Here is a 26,854-nt window from a genome sequence, read left to right as displayed (position 1 = left end):
TGATTGTAAATCATCTTTCTCTAACAGCTCACGACACAAGTCACCAGTGTGCCTGTATCAGACTCGAGTGTTTACCTGGAGACACAGTGTTCATAGTAATCACTGTGGAGTACGACGTCACACAACAAAGAACTACAGCTGAATCGTTGAGTGTGTATGCTCCGACAAAGACAAAACTGAACATCCGTTAACATCCGTTAACATCTGGAATAGAACTGGTCTGCAGCAACCCATGTATGTCGTAAGAGGTGACGAACGGGATCATGTGATCAGTGTTGGCTGACACGTGTCATCGTATCCCGATTTTGTAGATCAATACTCCTAATGTTGATCACTGGATTGTCTGGTCTAGACTCGACTGTTTACAGACTGCAGTCATATAGCCGGTATATTGCTGTGTGCGGCGTTAAACAATAAACAAAACAAAAACAAAAAAGCCACGAATGGCTTTCAACACAAGAGGCCATCTCTGTATCCCTGGACACTTGTACAAGCGGTAGCAAACTATCCAGGTTGAGATTTGTCGGAAGTTGATTCTTGAAGTAAGTAGAATGGTCACGAGTGTCTTATCGTCCTGATCTCTGAATGGTGGGTTGTGCCAAGCACGCATGTTAGCAGTCTAGATGTAGGACAATACACGGTATGGAATATGTAACTCGTGCAACAAACAAGGTTAGTATATATTTGTTAGATTATACTACTTGCCTATTAATTTGGTGAATCACGAATGTGAACTGCAACCACACTGTCATACGTTATGCTCAACGCGGATGTCTGGTGGGTAGCAAGCCATTTTTTTCGTGTAAACCCCATAGACTGCAAAGCTATATATTTAGATAGTATCACGGGCTTTCCCAGCCTTTTCGGACACCATGATATGTAATCCCGGGCTTTTCATTTTAAAGGTACTTACGCCACTGCATGTTGTAAGACCTAGCCTTTTAACGCATGTTTCAAACATTCGTTGATGGAGCTGAACCTTACTAGTGTTGCTAAAAATAACGACTCGCTGTGGATGTCTTTTCATGAACTCGACAATTACATAATGTGCTATGTTTAAGACTTCAGCAACCGCTACTTAAAGAAACAGGCGACTGATGAGTTCGTTGGCCCCGTTTACCTGGCGATGCAGGTCATCGTATCCTGATAGCGTTCAAGGTGTCAGTCACTGGATTATCTGGTCCAAACTTAAGAGATAGACAGGGCGCAACTTGTCCTGGTCGTGTACGACGTTAAACTGCTGATATGATAGAATCATGTCAGAGATAAGTCCGATAAATAATTACACTTGACCATATCTATGTTATTAACACCCAATTTCTTCCCATCGCTGTTTGTACAGTCTCCCTCCCGAGTACGATAAAAGACTAAACTCATTCACTCCACACCCACCTCGATAACGGCGGAAACTAAAGAAACACCTTCAATGATTCATGAACATGAGCACTTCATTGAAAATGTCTTTTAAACCCTTGAAGATCCAAGCATAAATACAGTCAGTAGGAAACGACTAACAGGATCGGGTGGTCAGGTTCGCTGACTTAGTTGACACATGTCATCGTATCCCAATTGCATAGATCGAAGCTCATGCTATTGATCACTGCAGTATCTAGTCCGAACTTGATAACTTACAGACCGACGTCATAGATCTGAAATATTGCTGAGTCCGGCGTAAAAATAAACCTGAAGGAGTGAGTGAGTGAGTTTGGTTTTACGCCGCTTTTAGCAATATTCCACCGATATCACGGCTGGGGACACCAGAAAATGGGCCTCACACATTGTACCCATGTGGGGAATCGAACCCGGGTCTTCGGCGTGACGAGCGAACGCGTTAACCACTACGCTACCCCGCTGCCACTTCCACCTGAAGGAGGGATAGACACTAAAATTAAAAACATCTTTAAAATACATAAAAATGAAAATTTTGTTGAAAATGTCTTGATGTTCTGTCAAGGACGTTAAGATAGCCATCATGGTGTAGTTGATGGAGCGCAAAGAATTGCTGGTTAGATACCCTCATAGCGATTTTGGTGTGGTGGCCTACTGCTTAGGGTGCTCGCCCATCAGGCCGGGTTATAATCCTCACATGGGCAGATTGTGTGAAGCCTATTTCTGGTTTTCCCCGCCGTTATATTGCAGGAATGTAACACAAACTATCACTCACTCACTCCGAAGGGCAGCAAGTGATATACAAGCGTTCGGCTTCAGTACATGGATTCAGTATACTGTGATGTGCGATGTCAGCGTTAAACTTACTCCGCCTTTAGCAACATTCCAGCAACATCACGGCGACGGACACGTTGTACCCATGTAGGGAATCGATCCTGGATCTTCAGCGTGACGAGCAAACGCTTTATACCCGAGGCTATACCGAAAAAAGAGAAAGATATATGATTGTAATTAGTTCGTACGAGAACAGCCCGCTGTGACATTGCTAGAATATTGATAAGAGCGGACTCGCTCGCTCGCTCACTCACTCACTCACTCACTCACTCACTCACTCACTCACTCACTCACTCACTCACTCACGCACTCACTCACTCACTCACTCACGCACGCACTCACGCACGCACTCACTCACTCACTCACTCACTCACTCACTCACTCACTCACTCACTCACTCACTCACTCACTCACTCACTCACGCACTCACTCACTCACTCACTCACTCACTCCTGGTAGTGTTCCGATTACTCGTATATACATATATGTGTGCATGGTGGTGTGTGGTCGTGTTAATAGCGCCCAGGTCACAGGGTAAGTTAAGAAACGGCATCGTGACTCCCGAGTGTCACACAACCTGCCCCACAACTAAACATACGGGACACATATGGTCTCACCTTAGAAAAGCGAGTTTGTTCAAAATTGGCTCCGTTCACTCAGCAATGATATCTGTGAGTGAGTGAGTTTAGTTTTACGCCGCACTCGGCAATATTCCTGCTATATATCTGTAAATAATCGAGGTTGGACCAGACAATCCAGTGATCAACAACATGAGCATCGATCTGCGCAATTAGGAGCCGATGACAATGTTAAACCGCTTTGAACATGTAGAACTGCTTGATATAAGCGCGTTATAAATGTCCTTGAAGAACATTATTATGTATTTTGACCTAACATAACTTGTGTTGTGTTCCAGATGTGTCTACATATGTCCTGTACCCTGGCCATTTGTTTCTTTCTGCCTATTATAACCTATGTCCACGGGGCTTATGAAGATTATTCTGACTATGAATACCAAAACATATTCACATACGGTGACTTAAAGGTGTACCTAACAGACTTTGAAACGCGTGTGAAGGATAAGATTGACGCTGATCTAGACACTATAGAATATAGGGTAAATGAACAGCTGAATGCAGAGTCTAGGCAAATGGAACAGCGGCTCAAAAAGGACATGCACACGCGAATGGATTCCTGGATGACGTCATCGCTTGAAGACAGAATCAATGACCTCATACAGTCAGGATCACTCAGCAAATACATTGATAACGCCATCGTAGAGAAGGTCAATAGACTGGAGCGCGGGTTGACCTTGCTTGAAGGTCACGTTAAAGGAAACATAATCGAGATTAGCAAATTCAGGGGGAGATTACTCGCAACTGATAACAAGGTACGCCGGATGCTGAGGAGATCATCGGTTTCCAGGAACAATGGCGGAGATTTGGAAAGAGTGAGAGAGGAGATGGCGAAAATGGGAAAGATGATCAACAGGACCAGTATTGACACGGAGGACATTAAATCAGCGTTGTCCATATTGAATTATAATATGAGCAAAGCCTCCTCCAATCTGACCGCCAACACGGAGAGTCTCAACTGGCTGAAGCTGGAATGGCATATCCTGAAGACAAGCATAGATGGTGCTGAAATTGGCATGAGGAAAATGCGATCTCAAATTGCGAACTTCAGTCGTGTTAATGACGCCACAATTGCCAACGTGACGGAACACCGGCAGCTGATACAAAGAATGGATTCAGAAATTATGGAACTGAAGGAAAGTGGTAACTCAAGCTCTGTTGAAGGGAAGGATACTTTGGATCTGTCGAACAGCATTCTTAATTCCACAGGAATAGTGTTAGATGTCACGGCAAATTCAAAGGACATCGATTCCATAAAGTCTCACTTGACCAGTAAGTAGGAAAGTATATATCAATTGTTTCATCTATCTTGTATATTTGCAGCACTTTTTTTATTAATATTTATTTTACAAAATGTCTTTAATTATTTTAGCTCAAAGCTAACATGTATCACACAGCTTCCCTAATGTTAAAGCGTCCGCTCGTCACGCCGAATACCCGGGTTCCATTCTCGTCACGGGTACAATGTCTGAAGCCCATTTTTGGTGTCCCCGGCTGTGATGTTGCTGCAATATTGATAAAAGCGGCATAAAACTAAACTCATTCACTCACTCATGGATCGCAGGACATCATGGTGAATTGACTTTGGGATATTAGCTTCGTCAGCTCTCCAGAAGCATTGAAACAAGTGATATAGGTCAGTCGGTTCTATCACAATGAATACCTCATCCAGCTGTAAGAGAATCATTGTCTGGCTGCTGAGCACTGTGTTTAAAGACCCGTATACTCAGTCCCACTTTACCGCAAGCTCCAATGACCATCCGGTCACTCTGTTACATTTAAGACAGGAAGCTGACCCGCCAAGGACCTTGGACTGCTAACTGTTGTCTCTGAATCTGCGTGTCCGGTTCTGTGTCAGCTGTTGACATAATCGGGGTATTAACTGAATATACATATCTTCATTTTATTCATACAGTGAATCATTATAAAAGGAGTACGTGTCTGCCCACTTTGATCGCTTTACCCATTACAGTAAATATGGTGGTTAAAGGTGTATATGGTGTATAAAGGTTAGGTCACAATCCAGATGAAGTGAAGCAACGCTGTTCACGGAGAGTCCTTGGGTGGGTGTGACCGTGCTCGACAGCTCGACTCCCGAGCATTGGGGGACTCCTGTCCTGGGTAGAAGCACTGTAGCACATACTTTGTCACACCTTTGGCAAGTGCTTTTGTTCAAAATTGACTTTGTTTACCTAGCACAGAATGGGTCCCCGGTGGTATAAGTCCTATGACTAGTGCAATATACATGAGTGAGTTTTGCGCCATGCGTGAGCGAGTGAGTGAGTGAGTTTAGTTTTACGCCACACTCAGCAGTATTCCAGTTGTATGGCTGCGGTCTTTAAATAATTGAGTCTGTATCAGACAATCCAAAGATCAACAACATGAGCATCGATCTACCCCGAGCATCGAATTGTAACTTGTCAGTGCTTTGAGCATTGTCTAATCCCGGATCTTCACGGGTCGCTTTATAATTATTGGTTTAGCAATCTGTTGATAAATCAGGTTTTCAGAATTTCATACATTTATTAGCATGTAAAAGGTTCATACATTATAATAAACGAAATTCTCATTTCCAAATACTGTAATATTGTTGAGTTATATTGCTAAAAGCGGTGAAAAAACATACTCACTCGTTCATTATGAAATGGATTAAAAGTGAGAGAGTTGAGTCACATTCAGCAATATTCTAGCTATATGGAGACGGTCTGTAAATAATCGAATCTGGAACAGACAAACCAGAGATCAACAACATGACCATCGATCTGCACAAATGGGAATCGCTGACCTGTGTCAAGCAAGTCAGCGAGTGACCACCCGATCCCGTTAGTCACCTCTTACGACAAGCACAGTCGCCTTCTATGACAAGCATGGGTTGCCGATGATCTATTCTACCCCGGGTAGATCTTCATGGGTCTAGATTAACAGGAGGATAGCCTAGTGGTAAAGCGTTCGCTCGTCATGCCGAAGACCAGGGTTCGATTCCCGTACACCTTCACCGCCTGACCACATTCGATTGGAGACATATATCGTCCCATAGTCATATGTGGCGCATGTACCAAATTCAAGGACAAAATATAATAATCAGGCCAAATACGGAAACAGTCGACTTGTATCTTCAACTGCCTGTTAAAACCAAACTTCCACCAACGCAACTATCATGTATACACCTGATGCAATCAAATCCCACCAGTATGCGAAAACACTAAGCAGAATTGCCCCACCAGCTCCAAATTCCAGGTTCCTCCAAAGCGCCTATGAAACATATATACTGTCCATCAGAATTTCAGATTCGTTTAAAGCACTCACTATATGATATGTATGCGTAAATATGGTTCCATTGAACCATCCACTAACTTCGAGGACCAGCTGCAACCTTATGCGGAATTAGACGTGGACAATGCAACAAATTGCTGAAAAGCATGTGAAAAATTGCGAAGAGCTGCGTTTTAGTGTTTTGTTCAGAATTAACCAATTTTCACTCAGTTTGCGATTGTTAAATGAACTCATACCGATAATCCTTTCAACCTTATAAATTTCGTTTACAGTATATCCGTTCATGTGTAAAGAGTATCTTAAAACGGAATGAAGTAAGTGAGTCCAAACGTTTGATGACAGATTAGAAAACTTTAGATTATCCCTGCTTGTATACATATTGATAAGTACTATTTTTTCCAGAAATGGTGTCTGATGTCAACTCGGTGAAGGTGGGCATAGGGAATATCCTCACCATCTTCAATGAAACAGGCACAGGGCTGCATCAAGAGATACGGGGGATTCGGTCCGAGCTGGACGAGGTGAAATGGAACACACGTGACGTAGCAGCAGAGGCAAGGACACTACAATCTTCAGTAGCTGGTCTCCAAACCAACATGACCCGAGCAAAAGGCGATCTGCAGGCAAACACGCAGGAGATCGCGGCAATGAAGTTTCAAATGACAGGTGAGCCTTAACTAAATTTAGATGATGAATATTTCCGCGGTCGTTGCAACGCTTAAATATCAGATTGTCTGGCTCAGCGTCGATTAGATGCAGGTGGCCGTCATATATACTGAAGAGCAACAGAAACGTAAGTTCAAAGAAATGAAATCTCGTAAAAGTAAGCGTTCATGTTTATGTCTTCTATTAATAATTTTGACAAAAAGACAGAGTTCCTATCCTTGTGCTGTTCAATACAGATGGATTAAAACTGAATGAACAACAAACAAATCAATGACGAAACTGCAATCAGTCAATCGTTTCAGAGTTGTACTAAATACTCGGCGTCATTAGTGAAGGGTCAAGCTATTGGTAGAACTATTTCTTAACTGTTGGAATCTTTGTTCTATTTTGAATTAACTGCATGTTTTACAAACCTTTCTTACTGTTAAAAACTGCCGTGACAAAAGATGTAAGAAATCCGATCAGAACCAGCAAAATATAATGCTGAGAAGTCACATTTCCAATAATTTTGGAGAAAGCATAATAATTATCACTAAAAGCACTAAACCTCGTTACCCAATAATAATTATTACTTAATTAATGATATAATTTACAGAAACTACACTCTCGTAACACTGTCTTAGTAATATGGAAAAACACATCAGGACGTTGAAATGTACCTATCATCTCGGACTGTCGGACACTGGGACGACTTGCTCGAAGTGCATATTCCACGGACCCATTGGCTTGAAATCTCCGCTTCAGTCTAGAACTAGCACTGTGACTCACGTTAAAACGGACAGTAGCCTGCCGAGGTTCTAAGAGGTCTACGGCGTGACCCCTTTCAGCAAGTATCAAAACCCGTCCTATTGTTATCTGCGATTTCAAGCAGGTAACTGAACAGTCATCAACTGTGAAAAGAAGATATCAATGCATGTGTATTGTCCTCCACTTTCCATGGATAGAGCGACTAGCACGTGCAAATCATTGACATTAAGTGGCAGGTGCATTTCCATACTGACAATCTGAATGAAAAATGTGTCATTGGAATATGCACTTCGAGCAAGTCGTCCCAGTGTCCGACAGTCCGAGATGATAGGTACATGCTTAACACTGCGTTCTGTAACATATTGCTGGACGCATCAGATCATCGGACAGAAAATGTCAGTGTTAACAATGTGAGGTCAGGGTAGCAGCCAGGGAACGCCACATTTCCCAGCCAGGGAACGACACATTTCCCAGCCTGGGAACGATACATTTCCCAGCAGGGAACGACACATTTCCCAGCCTGGGAACGACACAATTGATTTCACTGTAGTTTGCGGCGTTGCTGGGATTTTATGCTTGAGTGACTACCGTCTTCTGAGGAAGGAGCTCACTGCTTAAGTCTCATATGTATATAAAGACCAATCCGTTTGACACTCAGTTAAGGTTACAAGGAAAAGCACATGATATTGCTAGGTTATCTATCCATGAATAACTCGATCTTCTGGTGAAAAGTACGTTACCAAGTGTTCCGTATATTTCTCTATCAGTTTACATTCGTATATCGTTCTTCAAGCATTGTCCACAATCAGCCAGAACCAAGATACAGAAGTAAACTGACCCCGGAGGAATGGATAATATGAACAAAAGGGTTTCTGTGTTTCCCTAGCATTCTGTTAGACAAAGAAACATATTGGTATGAAGGTTTCACTCATTATTTGATCATATTTTGAGTGATATTGAAGATGTTCATTCATAGTTCTGCCACCAAGGGTGGTGGCACGGGGTGGGTCAAAATAGTGACGTATGCAAATGTCTCATTGAGCAGGACAGTGTTAGAATACAAAATCCCAATGTACTAGTAGCGTACAGTTCAGTAACGTACATTTCTTTCTGCAAACAATTTCACCATATCAGTTCAAATTTGTTATGGATTGAACACTAAATGTTGATATCGTGATAGGACCATAAATGTTTATAATCATCATGCAAGTTAAGTTTGGATACAGTTTGTTTACTTTGATATCATAATCGTGACGTACATTACATGCTTTGCCATTTGACAGGCCCAGTTCAAACAGGTAAAGGGTAGAAACATGCAAATTTTTAGGATCAGTGAGACCTTTTTTCACAACTCTTCAATACCGATGTATTACACTCGCATATAAGTTAAACAGAGCCCCAAATCCATTGTAAAATAAAGAAAACAGGCGCGAATGTGTGTGTATGTATGTATGTATGTATGTATGTATGTATGTGTGTGTGTATGTATGTATGTATGTATGCATGCATGTGTGCATGCATGCATGTATGCATGTGTTTCTAAGTGTGTCTGTATGCATGGATGGGTGGATGGATGGATGGATGGATGAATGGATGGATGGACGAGTTATATAATCATTAACTTATATTGGGTTCCTTTTACATCATTTAGAAATTTAGAAATGAATTTAATGAATTCACGTTTCAGAAAACTGGTCCCGTGTTGATGGAGACGTGAATTCTGTAAAGTCTATACTCTCGTCAATATCACTGAGTGTGGACAAAGCCGGGTCTGACGTGCGAACAATGCAGGAAGACGTAGAGAAGATCAACAACCGCTTGGAGGACATGAGGACCACCGCCAATAGGACATCCGCCATTGTCAACTCACACATCGTGTCCCTGCATCAGATTGTTAACAAATCAGCCCAGGACGGCGAGAAAGCCTTGTCGCGAGTGTCATTATTGTGGCAGATTGTGAACCAGAGTATGTCAAACACCTCTGATATGAGAACAGACTTGATGAAAGTGCAGCAATCTGTGAATACAACAACTTCAAATATCAATGGTGTTTTGTTACAACTTTCCACGCTTCGTCATGACATAAACAGATCAGAATCTGAGGCTGAGGACATAAGGTTAGAATTATCAGATCTCCGCAGTGATGTTAATAGAACATTCGTCACTACAGATACCTTCCAGTCAGGACTGAGAACTCTACGTCAGGATTTAACTATAACAGATAAGAAATCTAACAACTTACGGTCTAAGCTTTCAAAACTTCGAGAGACAGTCATCGAAACTGTCTCAGATAATAAGGATTTAAGGTTAGAATTATCTTCACTTCGTCAGACTGTCAGCAGAACAGCATCAAACGATGAAGATTTCAGATCGGAATTATCATCCATCCAACAGACTGTTAAGAAGTCTGTATCAGAAAATAAGGATTTCCGAGCAGAATTATCATCCCTTCGACGGACTGTAAGCAAATCCGTAATAGACAATACGGATTTCCGATCAGAACTGTCAAATCTTCGAGCAACAGTTAACAGAACTGTCTCAAACACTAAGGATTTCCAATCAGAACTGTCAGATCTTCGAGCAACAGTTAACAGAACTGTCTCATACAATAAGGATTTCAGATCAGAACTGTCAAATCTTCGAGCGACAGTTAACAGAACTGTTTCAAACAATAAGGAGTTCCGATCAGAACTGTCAAATCTTCGTGGAACAGTTAACAGAACTGTCTTAAACAGTAAGGATTTCCAAGCAAAATTATCCTCCATTCAACTGACAGTTAGCAAAACAGTCTCAAGAAATAAGGAGTTCCAGTCAAAACTATCAAAGCTTCGACAGACTGTCAACAGAACCGTCTCAGACAATAAGGACTTTCGATCAGAGCTGTCATCCCTTCAACAGACAGTTAACAAGTCTGTATCCAACAATAAAGATTTCCAGTCAGAACTGTCAAATCTTCGAGCGACAGTTAACAAAACTGTCTCCAGAGATATGGACTTCCAGACAGAATTATCAAAGCTTGGACGGACTGTTAACAAAACCGTCTCAGACAATAAGGACTTCCGATCAGAACTGTCATCCCTTCAACAGACAGTTAACAAGTCTGTATCCAACAATAAAGATTTCCAGTCAGAACTGTCAAATCTTCGAGCGACAGTTAACAAAACTGTCTCCAGAGATATGGACCTCCAGACAGAATTATCAAAGCTTGGACGGACTGTTAACAAAACCGTCTCAGACAATAAGGACTTCCGATCAGAACTGTCATCCCTTCAACAGACAGTTAACAAGTCTGCATCCAACAATAAAGATTTCCAGTCAGAACTGTCAAATCTTCGAGCGACAGTTAACAAAACTGTCTCCAGAGATATGGACTTCCAGACAGAATTATCAAAGCTTGGACGGACTGTTAACGAAACCGTCTCAGACAATAAGGACTTCCGATCAGAACTGTCATCCCTTCAACAGACAGTTAACAAGTCTGTATCCAACAATAAAGATTTCCAGTCAGAACTGTCAAATCTTCGAGCGACAGTTAACAAAACTGTCTCCAGAGATATGGACCTCCAGACAGAATTATCAAAGCTTGGACGGACTGTTAACGAAACCGTCTCAGACAATAAGGACTTCCGATCAGAACTGTCATCCCTTCAACAGACAGTTAACAAGTCTGCATCCAACAATAAAGATTTCCAGTCAGAACTGTCAAATCTTCGAGCGACAGTTAACAAAACTGTCTCCAGAGATATGGACTTCCAGACAGAATTATCAAAGCTTGGACGGACTGTTAACAAAACCGTCTCAGACAATAAGGACTTCCGATCAGAATTAACAGCTCTTCAAGAGATTGTAAATACGTCAACCTCAGACACGAGGAACGTCCGGGCGGATCTGTCAGCGCTTCATGAAACAGTCAATGAGACAGTTTTAAAAACGGATGACTTGAGGTCAGATTTCTCAGCTCTGCGTCAAAAGTTCAAACAGAGGGGAACTGCCATAATGCATAATCGCCAGAGTCTACACAGTTTACACACAGACCTTCTTACGTTACGGGCACGCGTGAACAGGACTGACATGGACATGGAGGACCTAGAGGCCGAAGTCACTGACTTACGTGTGTCCCTCCAGACGGGTTTGCAAACAGGGAGAGACAGTGTTCAGAGTCTCCAGAACGACCTTAGTGTATTCAGGACAGACCTACATAGGACACGTTCGGATGCGGCACACGTTAAGTCACAGCTACCAAAGCTTAGTGTGATACTCAACAGAACTGATTCAACAGCTACTGAGAATACAGAAAGGATATTAAGTCTGCAGCGAGATTCTGAATTAATGCAAGGGAGGTTGAACTCATCAATTCTGAATTTGGATGAAGTGATGACTGATATGTCAGCTTTACGGTTAACTGTTAACACCACAAATGATGAACTTAGAACCTTCAAAGAGCAAGTCCAGACAAGATTTACTAAGCTTAGAAGAAGAACAGATGGTTTGGGGAACAAGATTTTAATTCTCAGTACGGACGTCAATACATCGAACAGCAACATACAGGCAAACGGCAAAGACATACAATCGTTAAGATCTGCATTATTAGTAAGTGGGCAAAGAGTGAACGAAACGGTTATGAATCAGCTAGAGGTGAAATCTGACCTTGGAAGAGTCAACATTACTCTGAGTAGGGCACAGGCCAAGTTGGAGAGAGACTTGGAGGGTGAGTGCCTACATTCATTTCATTTATTTGCTTATGACTACATTCTTAAGGATTAGCGAATAGGGCCATATTCAGGGAATTAAATCCACAGAAACATTTGCTTTTAATTGAGCGAGTGAATGTGTGATTTTACGCCGCTTTTAGGAACATTTCAGAGATATCGTGGCGGGAAACACCAGAAATTGGCTTCACATATTGTTTCCATTTGAATGGGAGAGCTCGGGTCTTCAGCGTGACCAGTGAACGCTTTAATCTTCAGGTACACCACTGCCCCTGCTTGTAAGCAATGACCGAAAACACAATCTCTATAAGAATGATACCCAGCGATTTTCAAGATGGAATCTGATTAACTTTAGATATCTTGTAATTGTCATGAAATGTATAAATAGATGCTAATCTGATACAGGTAATGTATGATTGCATGCATAGTACTAATGCTTAAGATATGTGTTCCATCGGTATGATTTACTCAAAAAACAAATAACAGTGTGTCTCACTTTGTTAGATACAACGTTAGTAAAACTTTGTTTCCTCTTGTCAAATTTGTATTGACAGGTTTAGTTTGATTTCTTTAAGAATACGCTTAAAGCTGGCTAGGGTGACGTCATAAGCGTGCGGTCCACACTAACACGTTGTATTACAACTAAAATACTGTTTACATTAGGTCTGCCGAACTGCCGAATACGTGTCCGAATACGTGTCCTTATTACGTATGCCTGTGGTATGAATGTTGAATAAAGGTATATTTTGATCCACAAGTCAGTGGAGACGTTTCAAGCTGTAATTAGTTTATTTTGAATACATGTCACCATCTGACATTTTGCTGTCATATAATTCCACCTTCTTTGAAGAAAATACAGGTATGTATTTTGTAAAGCAGAGAAACATTCAGTTTTGTTTATATGGTTGGTAGCACTGAGGAAAACTTAATTATTTTTCAAACGAAAGCCCTACTTTCAGCTATACAATTGGACGCAATGTTTGAAGTTCACATCGTGTGTTCCGCTGGGCTGGTGTTTTAGGAATTTTGGTTAAACCATCAAATTCTAACACATTGTCCACTATTTATTTACAGACAAATTGAAAGACGTCACAGAGGAATTAATGTCCTTCAAAGCTGACTTTTCAAATAACACAGCTATCAGTTCCGAGGAGTTAGCCTTCGAGATGTCAGCACTTCGTCGTAGCCTGAACAAGACAGCCTCATCTGTGGCACACAATACAGGGGGGATCTCACAGCTGGAGTCCAAACTTCTGATGCTAAAGAGAGACATCAATAACACAGCCCAGAGTACCTCGGACGTACAGCAGGATGTGTTCCAACTGAGATCAGATGTGAACAGATCCACGTCCCAGTTAAAACAGTTCGAATTGGACATTGTAAATTTGCAGACGGACATAACACGTGTAGCATCAAACGTTAGTGCTATGAACAGAATCAGTGAAGACGTCGTGGGGGAGTTAGCAACGATACAGGTGGCACTGAATACAACGGTGTCGGATGTACGAGCTGCCAGGCAGGATGTCACCCTTCTTAATGATAAAGTCCTTGCCACGAGGACTAAGCTGCGCAGAACTAGACTCGATGCTGAAGAGACAAGAGCCGATGTGTCGGAACTTCGCCAGACAGTGAACAGGACCCACCGTCAAATCAGAACAACCAGTGAAGATGTCGCTACACTGAAGTTGGAACTGGTTCGTGTTGACGATGGTGTCAACACCACGATCCTTGACGGGGAGAAGATAAAATCAGACGTATCACATATACAGTCACAGCTTGAGCAGATGGGATCTGATATTGACGTGCATACCCAGGATATCCGCACTGCCCAGTTAAATATCTCAACACTATATTCAGGTCTGATTAGTGTTCAGGCAACTTCAGTGTCGAACGAAGTGGACATAAAATCTCTAAAATCTACACTGTCAGGTCAGTACATATAGATATCAGCTGCTATTTTGTTTGAGGGGGTAGGGAGGGGTAGTGAGTGAGTGAGTTGTCAGGCCCTAACAACTTTTGAGATATGTTCCATCGTCAAGTGTTTGAAAGACTACACCGATAGTTTCCAAATCGTTTGTGTTCGATTATGAGCAAATGCAATCGATTGCTTGGTCGTTAGGTCACTGCAAAAAATCATCGGTTATTTTAGTTAATCGGAACACTAGCAGGAGTGAGTGAGTGAATGAATGAGTGAGTGAGGTTTTACGCCGCTTCTAGCAATATTTCGCCAATATCACGACACTGAACACCAGAAATGGGCTTTAATATTTGTTTGAACGCGAGTGAATTTGTCGAAGGTTTAGCAATTGTCGTGTTGCGCCCCACTGACTTGCCAGATTCGAGCCTAGACCTGTCCACCAAATGATGTACTGACATCTGTCTTCCGTCGTGCAGGTACAACAAGAGACATCGCATCTGTAACAAAAGACGTGTCCTCCATTTTTACCCATCTCAACCAATCAGACGTAAACACCAGAGAAAACTCAGAAAGTATTAAAGATCTGATGTCCGACCAGGTCGTAGTGAAGGGACGAATTTATGGATTATTGAACGACACAGTGGAAATTAAGTTGGATCTTACAAGGCTCCAACACAATTTAGAAAATACCACGGGGTCAGTGGAAAGTAACAGGGACTCTGTCCGTAAACTGGGATCGGAGATGATGACAATGGAGAAACGTTTCCATGCAACAAGCAGTGATACGTACACCTTGAGGAAAGACATCATGGACTTAACATCTAAGGTAAATACAAGTCAGACTTTGCTGGACAAAACCTTCACCACTGGTGAGGCGACGAGGTTGAAAGTGCAGGGCCTTGTCTCGGACTTGAAGGTGATGGGAGAGAAGATTAACAGCAGCGAGGAAGCTGCTAGTGCGGTGAAATCACGAGTTTCCAGACTCCAGCAAAGAGTGAAAAAGAACGCGGCAGACATCAATGTCAACGCTCTGGGAATCAACTCCATAAAGTCGAATGTCGAAGGTACGTTCTTTGGCTTGAGTGTCTGAGTGGCGGGAAGGCTTTGACTGTGTGGGTGGGAAAAGAGGTGTGTGGTCAGGGATAAGATGGTAGCTCGAGTCTCTGAGAGGGTTCTGAAGGTGTGGATTGGGAAATCAAATTTTGACTTCATGGGTAAGGATAGTGTGTGAGTAAGGAAAGGGACTGACTGTGTTGATAAATGGATGATTTGATTGTGTGGGTAAGGGAAGGGTTTGACAGTGTGGGTAAGGGAGGGTTTCACTGTGTGAGTACGGGAAGGGGCTAACTGTGTTGGTAGGGTACGAGTTTGACTGTGTTGGTAGGGGAAGAGTTTGACTGTGTTGGTATGGGAGGATTAGACTGTGTGGGTAAGGGAAGAGTTTGACTGTATTGGTAGGTGAAGAGTTTGACTGTGTTGGTAGGGGAAGAGTGTGACTGTGGTGATGGGGAGGATTAGACTGTGTTGGTAAGGGAAGGGTTTGACTGTGTGGGTAAGGGTAAGGTTTGAGAATGCCGATGGGAGCATGAAGGTTTTGCTGCCTTGGTTTGATGCATGTCATCGTATCCTAATTGCCTACATCAATTATCATGTCAATCACCGGATTGTCTGGTCCAGAACCCACTAATAACATTGAGAAAGTACCGGATGCATCGTCAAACACTAAGCATTAAGTATCCTCCGACGTCAATATGGTGGAATATTGCTAAACCTCAACTCTCACACTGACTCACACACACACGTCTCAAGTCCATGATGATTACTTAACGCAGTTTACTTTTTCTCTTCAGGTGTGACCCTGCTTCTGAACGCTACAAGCTGGAGCACGCAGGCCAATACTGAGGATATAGGCCAAATAAACTCGCATCTACACCAAATACAAACACGACTCAATGTCACAGTATCACATACTGATAAAATAGACACAGAAGTATTATCTCTGACTGAAAGACTTAACAGAACTGGTATACTTGTTCAAGCAAACAGGGATGAACTTCAGTCCGTTGAGTCGGAACTTCGCGTTCACGGAGCTAGCATCAACAGAACGATACAGACTGGGAGGACACTGAACTCACGTATTAGGAACCTCGCATCGAGTTTCAATGAGACAGCTCGAGAAGTCCAGACTAACATTTATGACATCAAACGTGTTGGTTCCGAGGTCAATGTCATTAGGAAACTTGTCGATAAATCTTCAGTTGATGTGGAAGAAATTATAGCAGAATTGAAGAGCACGCAGTCGAGTGTGAGAGAAACTGCCTCGGAGATTGATTCCAATACTAAGAGAATTAACGCCGTTAAATCAGAGTTTACAGGTAAGAAAAAGAAGCTCTGGTAGCCTGCATAAACCTAGCACGCACACGGTTTGAGCATCCTGAGGTGCAGGTTAGAATTTGCAGCAAGCCATGCGTGTCGTGAGTAGCGGACAACAAGTTACTGAGTATGGTTTTACGCCACTTTTAGCAATATTCCGGCAATATCACGGCGGGGACATAAATGGCTTTACACACCCAGCCATGTGATGAATCGAATCCGGGTCAACGGCGTGACCAGCAGACTGTTCAACCACAAGGCTATTCCCACCACTCCCGGAGGAAGACGCTGGCGGACGTGGTCAGTCCGTGTCATATGCATCTTATCCCAGCTGCACAGAGTAACTCTCATAACGCCGAACTTATAAAGTGGACTGCATCTTTTTAAATGAATATGTATGTTTGATTAAAAAAATGCCAGAGAGTTTTCATGAGAGTTAAAATCCCGACGGTTAATGGTTTATCAAACTTACAAATCGACTGAAGATATGTTTTAGATATAATTTTAATGTTTGGTATTTACTGTTGAAATCAACTAGGATGAGACCGGCATCCGACACCTTACCTTGCACGCGCAATCCGCATGAGCTACCCGTGCTCAGCACGTGCTCTGCCCGCACTATTCTTCTTGTGATGATATACGATTTGTGCGCTGCCGGCACTACCCTTCTTGTGATGGCACACGATTCATGCTGACAAACAATCTCACAGCGATCCTTCGCAGCCAAGTGGATAAAACCGCCTAGCTGGGGTTTCAGGCTGAAAACCGGATATCGTACTGTATTTTGGAAGTTATCGATAATGTGATATTTTACGATCGCATTCAGTGATCGCAAGACAAAGTTCTATGAATCTTTAAAACATATAAAGTCATTAGAGTACCCCCACTCGTAACTACTCGTCTCTTTCCGTGACCTAGAAGGCGACTCGTGCCCCTCTCGTAACTACTTGTCTCTTTCCGTGACCTACAAGAAGACTCGTACCCCTCTCGTAACTACTCGTCTCTTTCCGTGACCTACAAGGCGACTCGTACCCCTCTCGTACGCCATCATTGCCAAGAATCGTGCCAAACCAACCAAATCGCGCATAGTAAAACGCATTTCAAACCATGACCTTTGAAACTTCGCTAAACTATACCAAGCACAATTTAAACATAAACTTTGAGCTTATGGATGAACAACTATCAACACTAAAAGATATATGTAAAAGTACTGACGGTATTGTTGTTATGTCATCGGGATGTAGGATATTGTTAGAGTCATGTTTGGAAATTCAGAGTTATCTTACAATTTACAATACTAGACAATTTTTATCTCCATGTCCGTTTGCGCTTAGACCGGACCCAGTCGTAAACATGGCCACGAGATGGGTACGAGACGCCATCCGGCTTGCCGGAATGACACGAGTAGTTGCGAATGTAGAGTACGCTTGTATCATGAACATGTGGTCAAACGAGAATGATATCACCACTCAATTCTGCAATGCTACATATATATTTTTTTTTTCAGGAAAATGGAAGGGTCTCACAAAAGGGTTAAACACCTTACAACTTCAACTGACCGGTCTCCATAAGAAAGCAAATGTCACCGATACACTGGTCAAGGCTAACGCCGGTAACATAAGCTCTTTGATGGCCGACCTGGGCGACTTGAGGACAAACTACACCCAAGCAGCTGAGGACGTGGAAACAGTCCAGTCAGAGTTGTCTTCCCTTCGTCAGAATATGAACGTGACTGGCACCAACATAGCGGCTAACACGCAGCTTATTCTGACTGTTAGAGCTGATATGAACCGTAAGACGTAGCTTAGCTTGGTGGTTGTTTTACGGCGCGTTCAACAACACCCCAGCAACATGACATCGGTCTGTAAATGGACCACACAATCCAGTGATTGATGCTGAATATATCACTGGAAGATTCCTCTCTGGACATGTGTACATATTAAATTCGATCCAGTTTTCTATATATGGAACCCTTAAAAACACATTTAAAAGGGAAGGTTGATGTAAAGAAGGATACCCGCATAGTTTTGGACTGATATTGTGTTTGGAGCTTTATGTAAATAATTATATGTAGCATAATTTTAATGTTTGAGCGATGATCAGCAGAAATCGACTTTGACATTGTACCAATGCGGGGATTCGAACCCTAGTTTGCAATAAACAAGGCTGCCCTACCACCACCCACATGAATGGCATCAATGTCATTCTAGCAATTCTAAAGTGGGACCTACTGGACATTCTCACCCTGCGAATTCATGGTATTATCGCTGATTTTCAGTGATAACAGACAATAAGATATTTCAGAACAGTTTTGCCTTTAACACACCATTATGTCATGAAATAATCTTGGATAATCCATGGCGGTGATTGTGTTATGTATATAGGAAAGGGTTCAGGGGTGTAGCCTAGGGTTCAAGCATAAATGGGTTCGATTCCCCCAAATCATATTTTTATGACGTATATCATCATATCATAGTTTTATGACAAATAGAAGTTGGCAATGCCTTTAACGCATGCAGGTTTTCGCTCCTTGAGCTCACTAAACTGGTAACTTTATGGTCAAAACGTTTGTTCGTCACGAAGACCCTGGTTCGATTCCCCCCAAAATGGTGCAATGTGTGAAGCTCATTTCCGGCATCCCCCGTCATGATATAGCTGGAAAATTTAAAAAAGCGGTGTAAAACTATAATCGTAGTAGTAGTTTATATGTCACATTCTAGAGCACGTCATGACCTCAAAATATTGACCATACCTCTTCCAGCAGGTACATTAGGCCTTCAGCAACCCATGCTTGCCATGAAAGGCGACTATGCGTGTCGTCAGAGGCGACTAACGGGATCGGATGGTCAGACTCGCTGACTTGGTTGAGACATGTTTATCGGTTCCCATTTGCGCAGATCGATGCTCATGTTGTTGATCACTGGATTGTCTGCTCCAGACTCGGTTATTGCCAGACCGCCGCCATATAGCTGTAATATTGCTGAGTGCGGCGTAAAACGCAACTCACTCACTCATTCTTGCACCATGTGCATCTATTGTGATGCCTTGTCATTCATATTGCAGACCAATGGAACAACATGTCGAAAGATCTCGCATCACTGAAGGACGACGTAGCTCAGACGTTAATAAAGATCAACAGTACGGCATCTGACGTCGACTACAGCCTCGGACGTCTGAGCGCCCAATTCGGACTGATAAAAGCAGACAGCGACCGAGCTACTAAGGACACAGGGGCGTTTCGAATCGAACTGGAGGCTGTTCGACAAACCGTCGAGAAGACGTCATCAGATGTGAAAACAAACTTTGAGGATATTGAGTCTGTTCAGTCGAACCTTGCAGTCCTTCGGCGGAACGTTAGTTCTATCACACCTACTGTATTAAAGACGTCTCGCATTCTCAACAATTTCAGGACGCGGTATTCAAGTAAGCGATGATTGTTTATCAGTGCTTTTGAAACAGGAAACATCTGCACTCACTCACTCACTCACTCACTCCTGGTGATATCCTCTGCACCACCCCATTTGCTGCAGACACTATGATTGGCCACTGAGTTAGGCAAGTAGTTCAGGCAGTTTCTTGTAATCTCTGATTCGAAATTCTTTCGGGATTGAGTGAGTATGGTTTTAAGCCGCTTTTACCAATATTCCAGAGATATCGCGGCGGCGGACACCAAAAACAACCTTTACACATAGTGCTCATGTGGGAGTCGAACCCGGAACGCTTTAGCCACTAGGCTACCCCACTAACCCTTACGTGAACAGAACAGAACTGAAAACGTGATTACAGACATAAATCAACCATTACCAGCGACTTTTCGGATTAGAATTGATCTTTAGCATGTCATGAGTCGTAAGAGACGACTAACGAGATCAGGTGGTCAGGCTCACTAACTTGGTTGACACATGTCACGTATCACCATTAGGTAGATCGTATGTCCTTGCTGTGAAATGCTGTATTGTCTGCTTCAGACTCAATTATTTGCAGACCGGCGCCATACGACGTGAGTATTGCTGACTGCGGCATAAATCTATACTCACCCACTCTCTAATCTACCATTAATCTTCCAGAACGCTGGAACACCATGACAAAGAACATCGGAACAATGGAATCTGACCTTAGGAATCTGCACGTCTCTGTGAATGAGACCCAAACAGCCGTTGGAGCCAGGGCCAAAGAAATCAGCTTTCTACAAACCAATATTTTGGCCATTGAATCCAGCGTCAATAGGTCAGCTTTGAAATTTGAGAACGTTGACTCCGAGCTGTCAGGCATTGAGGGCCGAATGAACACGACTGACAATAAGCTTCGAACCACCTCTTTGGAAGTTCTCGACATGGCGTCTAATATCTCCGTCATGGCCGGAAACCTGACGTCGGTAGCGTCAAACGTCAGCACCAACGCTCACGGAATAAAAACTTTAACAGAAAAAATGCGTGAGTATATCTATGAGCTATCATAAATCTAAGTGTCGGAAAAAATCAAATTCAGATATTACCTTCGAAATGACATCCGTGTACAGTGTTTGCCCTTAACCCTGAAAGACTGCAGATACTTAGGCCCATTTTTAACACATTAGCAACGAACAAAGTTAAAAATTCTTAAGACTACGAACGTTTTGAAATGGACAAATGTCTCTGTATACATATTATTTTGATATTAACACACAAAACCATATACATTTAAATGAAGCCCCAGGGAGACAAGAAATTCGGTTTTAGCATTGCCGAGAGTGCTTGGAAGTAGGGAAAGGAATGTGATTAAGCGACTGTGAGACAGACTAGTTTCAAAAAGAACAAATCCTGTGGGTCCGAGTGGTGTTCAGGACGTAAGAACCGAGGTTAATTTCGAAAGCTGTCCATGTGTTTTCCCACATACGATTCTCTTATCGTTAAGGAATGGCGCTGTTATACGGCATATTGTATTATTGCTTTTGGTTAATCTGGTGGTTTTTATAAGCATTATCACAGGATATTAATATAGCGAACATTTCCACGCAAATAGTGGTATTTTTTCACTCGATCATCGGATGTCAATTTCAAAGATATATCTTATCAATCTCAACTCCCCTGGGAGTATACAACTCGCTGCTCTAGGCGCAGCGAATTTATTGTAGCTTTTTCATCCTAACGTGGTACCCAGTCACAACTGAGTGAACTGGGACACAGAGTAACAGTACTTTGTCCAAGATCACTGTTTTTTATTGCTGTACCCGCAAGGTGTCTGGTATAACAGACATACAGCTTAATGTTGTTTTTTTTCGAAAAGATTCTCAGTGAAATTCATCCAATGTTAAGAAGTGTTTGGGTATGATTACGGTTTATAACTAACATCGTATATTTACATGTATGTCGGAGCCACGTGTACTATAATAGCTAGTGTACAGTAACGTGCTGACGTTCGAGTCAAGGTCAGTTGTGTTGACTTACCCTTGACCGGTCAGTATTGCCATAGGATCCTAACGGTATCATCAGGTCAGTTGTGTTAACTTACCCTTGACCGGTCAATATGGCCATAGGGTCCTAACGGTATCATCAGGTCAGTTGTGTTAACTTACCCTTGACCGGTCAATATGGCCATAGGGTCCTAACGGTATCATCCATGGTTATAACCAATTGATGTCCATTTAGCCGCTCTCAGAGAGATTCATCCGCTATGTCGCCATCATATAAAATCTCCCGGTATTAGCCTATTCTGATACTCCACACCAAATATGATGTGGTTTTGTTTTTGCATGAGTGTGAAAACCGTCCCCAAACCTAATCCATTCACTCATTCTTCTTCTAAACAGCTACCCCGAGACCGGATATAAAATTCCAAGTTCGGAATCTTCGTTATCAGCTCCCGCAGATCGAACAATCTAGCAGCACCACGCTGAAGTTCGACACAGTGGCCTACAACACCGGTAAAGGTTACGATACCACAACGGGGCGATTCACAGCGCCCGTAGCCGGTACATACCTATTCTGGGCGAACGTCATGAAGTATGGCGAGGAGTCACGTTTTGACCTTCACCTTCACAAGCGAGGACCAATTATTGCAGGAGCTATAGCTTTCACGTCGGCCAACAGTTGGTATGACACGGCCGTTATTAACTCTGTGACGGAACTCAACGCAGGGGACGAGATCTGGTTTGCTATTCGCAGTACAACTCCAGACGACTTGCATTTATTACTAAATTCAGTATACGGAGGGGTGTTGCTGTGGGCACGTTAAAGGGATACCAGTCTCGGGCAAAGTGGCAGCCCCAGCAGAATGTTACGGTGTATATACTGCTTATCAAGAACCTGCTCCAACATGTATATCGTGTATATATCCAACAAAAGTACTAGAACCCGTACTTTACTAAACAGTATAATCCCAAGTATAACATATGTTAAACCAGCTCCCTTCTCCAAAATCATTAATCACTACTTCACATGTCCAAATTATACACAGCAAAGTGAAGTATGGTTGTAATGTTGCACTTGACAAACCCTTCAAATTCAGTTATAATGTTTTCAAAATCTTATTTTGAAACAGCCATCAAGAGTACCGTTAAAGATATGAAATGAACACATCGCCCAAAGGTGAGGCAAATATGAGCAGAATGCGATACACTGTGATGCGTGGAGTCGCCATTTTAACTGCACACTGTCACTCCATGGGGGATTCCTAATGTATGGCTGTGGGGTGGGCGGAGGTAGGGGATGATGACGTTTCATATGGAGAAGCATATGCAACATAAAAGACCCCCATCCCTCACCCCCCACCCCCCCTAAAATGTATGCACAAATTGAGTGACGCCCGCAAGGCATGCATAGATTGTTGGAATTCAATGGCAACCCTCCCTTCCCATATTTTTCAAGCATCTTTTTTACTATTCCTATGTACTAAATTGATGCTCCCACTGCCCCAGTGCATGTGTGTACAAAACTGACCACACACGCACGCCCACACACACACAACATCTCCCCAGAACAAAATCGTTGACCCCCTTCAAATCATGACCCCTGGCCATAAATAATGCAAAGTCCCTAACAGATTAATTTATTACATCAGCTCATTTCGCCTGTTGTTTGAATGGCATAATGGTCGGAGGTCAAAATGAAATTCACCATACCACGGAAACAATCAGAGCTACCGTAAATTAGCTAAGGGAATGCAGCATTAAATATGAAGAAAATGGGAGATGCGAAGTTCAATAGTAATGTAAATATCACATAGTTTGTACCATGTTCCATATACCATGAGACACAGTTTTGATGATCTTTAATAAATGTGTTGACCGAAGATGTCATGTGTTTTGTTTACTTAGACAAAGGACGTAACGAGCGAACGCTTTCAACAACGATACGTTTGTGGGCATGGTGTACACGTGGTGCAGACTATATTTGTATCAGCCGTGCATGGCTGTTAGGGGTTTTCTTACACTATGTTACACTATGTATATCAAAACTATATTACTTTCTAAGGTTCATGTCAAAGCTCGTGCTCTGAACCCTGCCCCTTTGTAATCTGAATACTTGTCGCCCACGTCCTCATATCTTACACGTGGACTATCGGAGACGAACGGTTGCGGGTAAACCTTGCTGGCTGTCAGCAATATGGACATTCTGTGGCTAGTTCCATGGCGACAAGAGTTTCTGGAATGTGGAGGGGGTCACAGTGATTCTGTAGCTGACACGTTTACTGCTGGTGAGGGATTCTACACGATAGGCCCTGTTATTAGTTTGGGCCAAAGACGAAGATGTTGCATGTCCTACCGGTGGAGCTGGGCGACGTCTCTGTAGGCTACTGAACATAGAGATAAATAGACTGCGAATTGTTGTGACGATCAATTACTGTTCAGCCCCATGAGCCACATCAAAAGCTTTACAAACATTACACAAAACTGTATGTCTGATGTTTTCGTGTTACAAACTACTTCAAGTGATAAATAACAAAATGTCGAGACAGTCATTTAATATATGAAAGTGATTGTGCAGGTATGTTCACGAAGCCAAGTCAGAGGCTGCACCATTAAAGTCAACAGTGGTTTCAAAGAAACCTGCAGAAGTCATAATTGACGAGACATAAAAATGTACTTCTAAGCAGAACCACTGATCCATTGCGGTTCAGTCTCATGAGCAACAAGAAAAGCGATTTAAACATTACTCAAATTTTATGTCACTAGTGTCTGGCGTTTATGATTACATAAACATGCACACGTGTTTATAAGCTAGGATAATATCTACGGTAAGTGGCAATTTTTTCTCTTCCCACCTTGGTGAATACCTAGCAATGAGTGAGTGAGTAAAGTCACATGGCAAAACACTTCAGCCATGTCGTGACTAGGAAAGTTGTTAATTTATAAAGGAATAAAAAGAAATAGAGAATGCGCTTATCTATCTGCAAAGGACAGTAAAACAGCTAGATTATCAGTTCTATACATTTGAAACTAAACTGAAGTATGCCAAATTAAATCTCAAATATTTTAAGCATAAATGACAATACAGTTATGCCACATGCCACATCATGTGTCTGTGTCTGCAGGCCATAGATTGCCACCAACTGAAGGTAGATCACCATACTAGGGAACATGGAATCCATAAGACCATGGTATCGAGCTGGTTTTACACCATCCATTCAGCTGTTAGCAATTTGGAGCAAATCAAGCCATAAATGAAAGCTACTGTGAACATTTTGAGACTTACCTACTCTCTCAGAAGGACATTACTTTTGCAGTATTTTAACACCTTTGAGGCTACAGTCCTGAACAATCCCATCTGATGATCTAAACTTCTAATTATGGAACATTTTTATATTTACAAATCTTTGTGTTTCTTTTCAGAAACAATAATTGAATAGAAATTACCGTAGTAAAAGATCCTTAACAATTTTTACATTGAAATAGTTATCAATTATGTGGGGGAAAATCAATACACCCAAGCAGTACAACCTAGACGTGATTCTTTCATCACAAGTGATACAAAACGGAGGATCCTCATCTTTTAATAAGCTTAAGTATTCATATGTATATTGCGAATGGCCGGTGCGACATCGTCGCATAATGAACCACCGACAGACACGTCTGTGTACGCAGATTATGACTAATGTGCAACGACCTCTGAAATATCCAGAAAATATCCAGAAATATCAATAGAAAAATGTAACGAAGTGCTACATGTGACAGTGAACTAACTGCAACGCGTAACAATAGGGTGACAGTAAGTCCTACGTAGGTGATAGATAATGAGACTAAAAAAGGTTTTCACCGTGGCCCTAATACGCTTCCGTCGTTTCCTATTTGGTGAAAAGAAGGTGAATATTCTACACAGTAGTTTGAGACATTCAAAACCTTGCCATTATGGTGATCGTATGGAAGATGCCAATCATTTCCTGCTAAAATCCCAAAGCATGCCATCTCACGGGTTATTCTTACTGTTATATTTCACATACTTAAAGACATGGGTGGGGTGGTTGTGGTTGTGGTTGTGGTTGTAACGGGTATATCTGTAATATATGTTTAGGACACAACTCCCTACATCGTGGTCTGAATCAGAGCAAGAGATATGTCCATATTTGGGTCGTTAACACCCATGATATGGTCAAAAATATGTTCTGCTTATCAATCTACTTTCCAACAAAGGAAGGCTTCCCGTCAACATTGCACTGAGAATGTGTCTTCTTAGAAGCAAATGTTATGTCATAACATTGTTCATGATGTCATTTCACCCTGGGAATGTGATATTTTTACTTGATGAACATCGTAGGAAAACAAATGCCCCTGAGAGGTTATAAACATTGTCATTATCATTCTTTGAGGTTAACTTTACCCGTTGACTTCTTTCCTGTATTTTGGGCTTTTAAACTAATATTTTCCTAAATATACCAGTAACAATCAAGGGTCAACAAACATTGTTTACATTACAGAAAGTTTACCTTGATAATGGAGCACATAACTTCGATTCCATCAAACAAACTGAAGCAATTCTTTAGAGTTTCTACATTTTTTTTTCAAATGAATCAAATCAAATACAACAAATGAGTAGACAGGAATAACCAGGCACTTTCCGTTCATGATATCCTTGGCAAATGTACTCATACAAAATACAGTAATATGTAGTAATGTGATGAAGAAAACAATACGAACAAGGCTGCACTGCTATCGCAAGAATACTCGCTGTGACATTGAAAATTACCCGCAAGTCATAGAATTCGAATGGAGTTTAGACAATACACACAACACGTTTCGGTACTAGTTTCATGCAGAATAGATCAATTCTTGCTTGTGATTTCACACTACAAGGTTAAACATGTGCAAAACAATACAATTTTTTTGTGAATTTAAA

The 26,854-nt window shown here is 42.1% G+C and overlaps 1 protein-coding gene across 1 annotated transcript; it reads left to right on the top strand.

The window, feature by feature from the left end:
- Positions 1 to 619: 619 nt before the first annotated feature.
- LOC137260192 (uncharacterized) lies at positions 620 to 23,813 on the top strand. The gene is made up of 11 exons (XM_067797890.1): positions 620 to 672; positions 3,140 to 4,130; positions 6,534 to 6,797; positions 9,232 to 12,252; positions 13,328 to 14,182; positions 14,648 to 15,235; positions 16,022 to 16,546; positions 18,052 to 18,336; positions 19,608 to 19,967; positions 20,612 to 20,977; positions 22,333 to 23,813. The coding sequence occupies exons 1-11, from the start codon at positions 643 to 645 to the stop codon at positions 22,755 to 22,757; spliced, it is 7,710 nt and encodes a 2,569-aa protein (XP_067653991.1). The 5' UTR covers positions 620 to 642; the 3' UTR covers positions 22,758 to 23,813.
- The last annotated feature ends 3,041 nt before the right edge of the window (positions 23,814 to 26,854 follow it).

This window comes from Haliotis asinina, chromosome 13 (genome assembly GCF_037392515.1).
Source record: "Haliotis asinina isolate JCU_RB_2024 chromosome 13, JCU_Hal_asi_v2, whole genome shotgun sequence".
Lineage (NCBI taxonomy): Eukaryota > Metazoa > Mollusca > Gastropoda > Lepetellida > Haliotidae > Haliotis > Haliotis asinina.
This window is presented reverse-complemented; position numbering and strand designations above follow the sequence as displayed.

Bases quoted from the DNA above. Each gene is read 5' to 3' on its own strand.
- LOC137260192 (XM_067797890.1), top strand. From the start codon at position 643: ATGGAATATGTAACTCGTGCAACAAACAAG. The intron at 16,547-18,051 runs GTAAGAAAAAGA...TTTTTTTTTCAG, and splicing joins CGTTAAATCAGAGTTTACAG to GAAAATGGAAGGGTCTCACA. The intron at 20,978-22,332 runs GTGAGTATATCT...TCTTCTAAACAG, and splicing joins AACTTTAACAGAAAAAATGC to CTACCCCGAGACCGGATATA.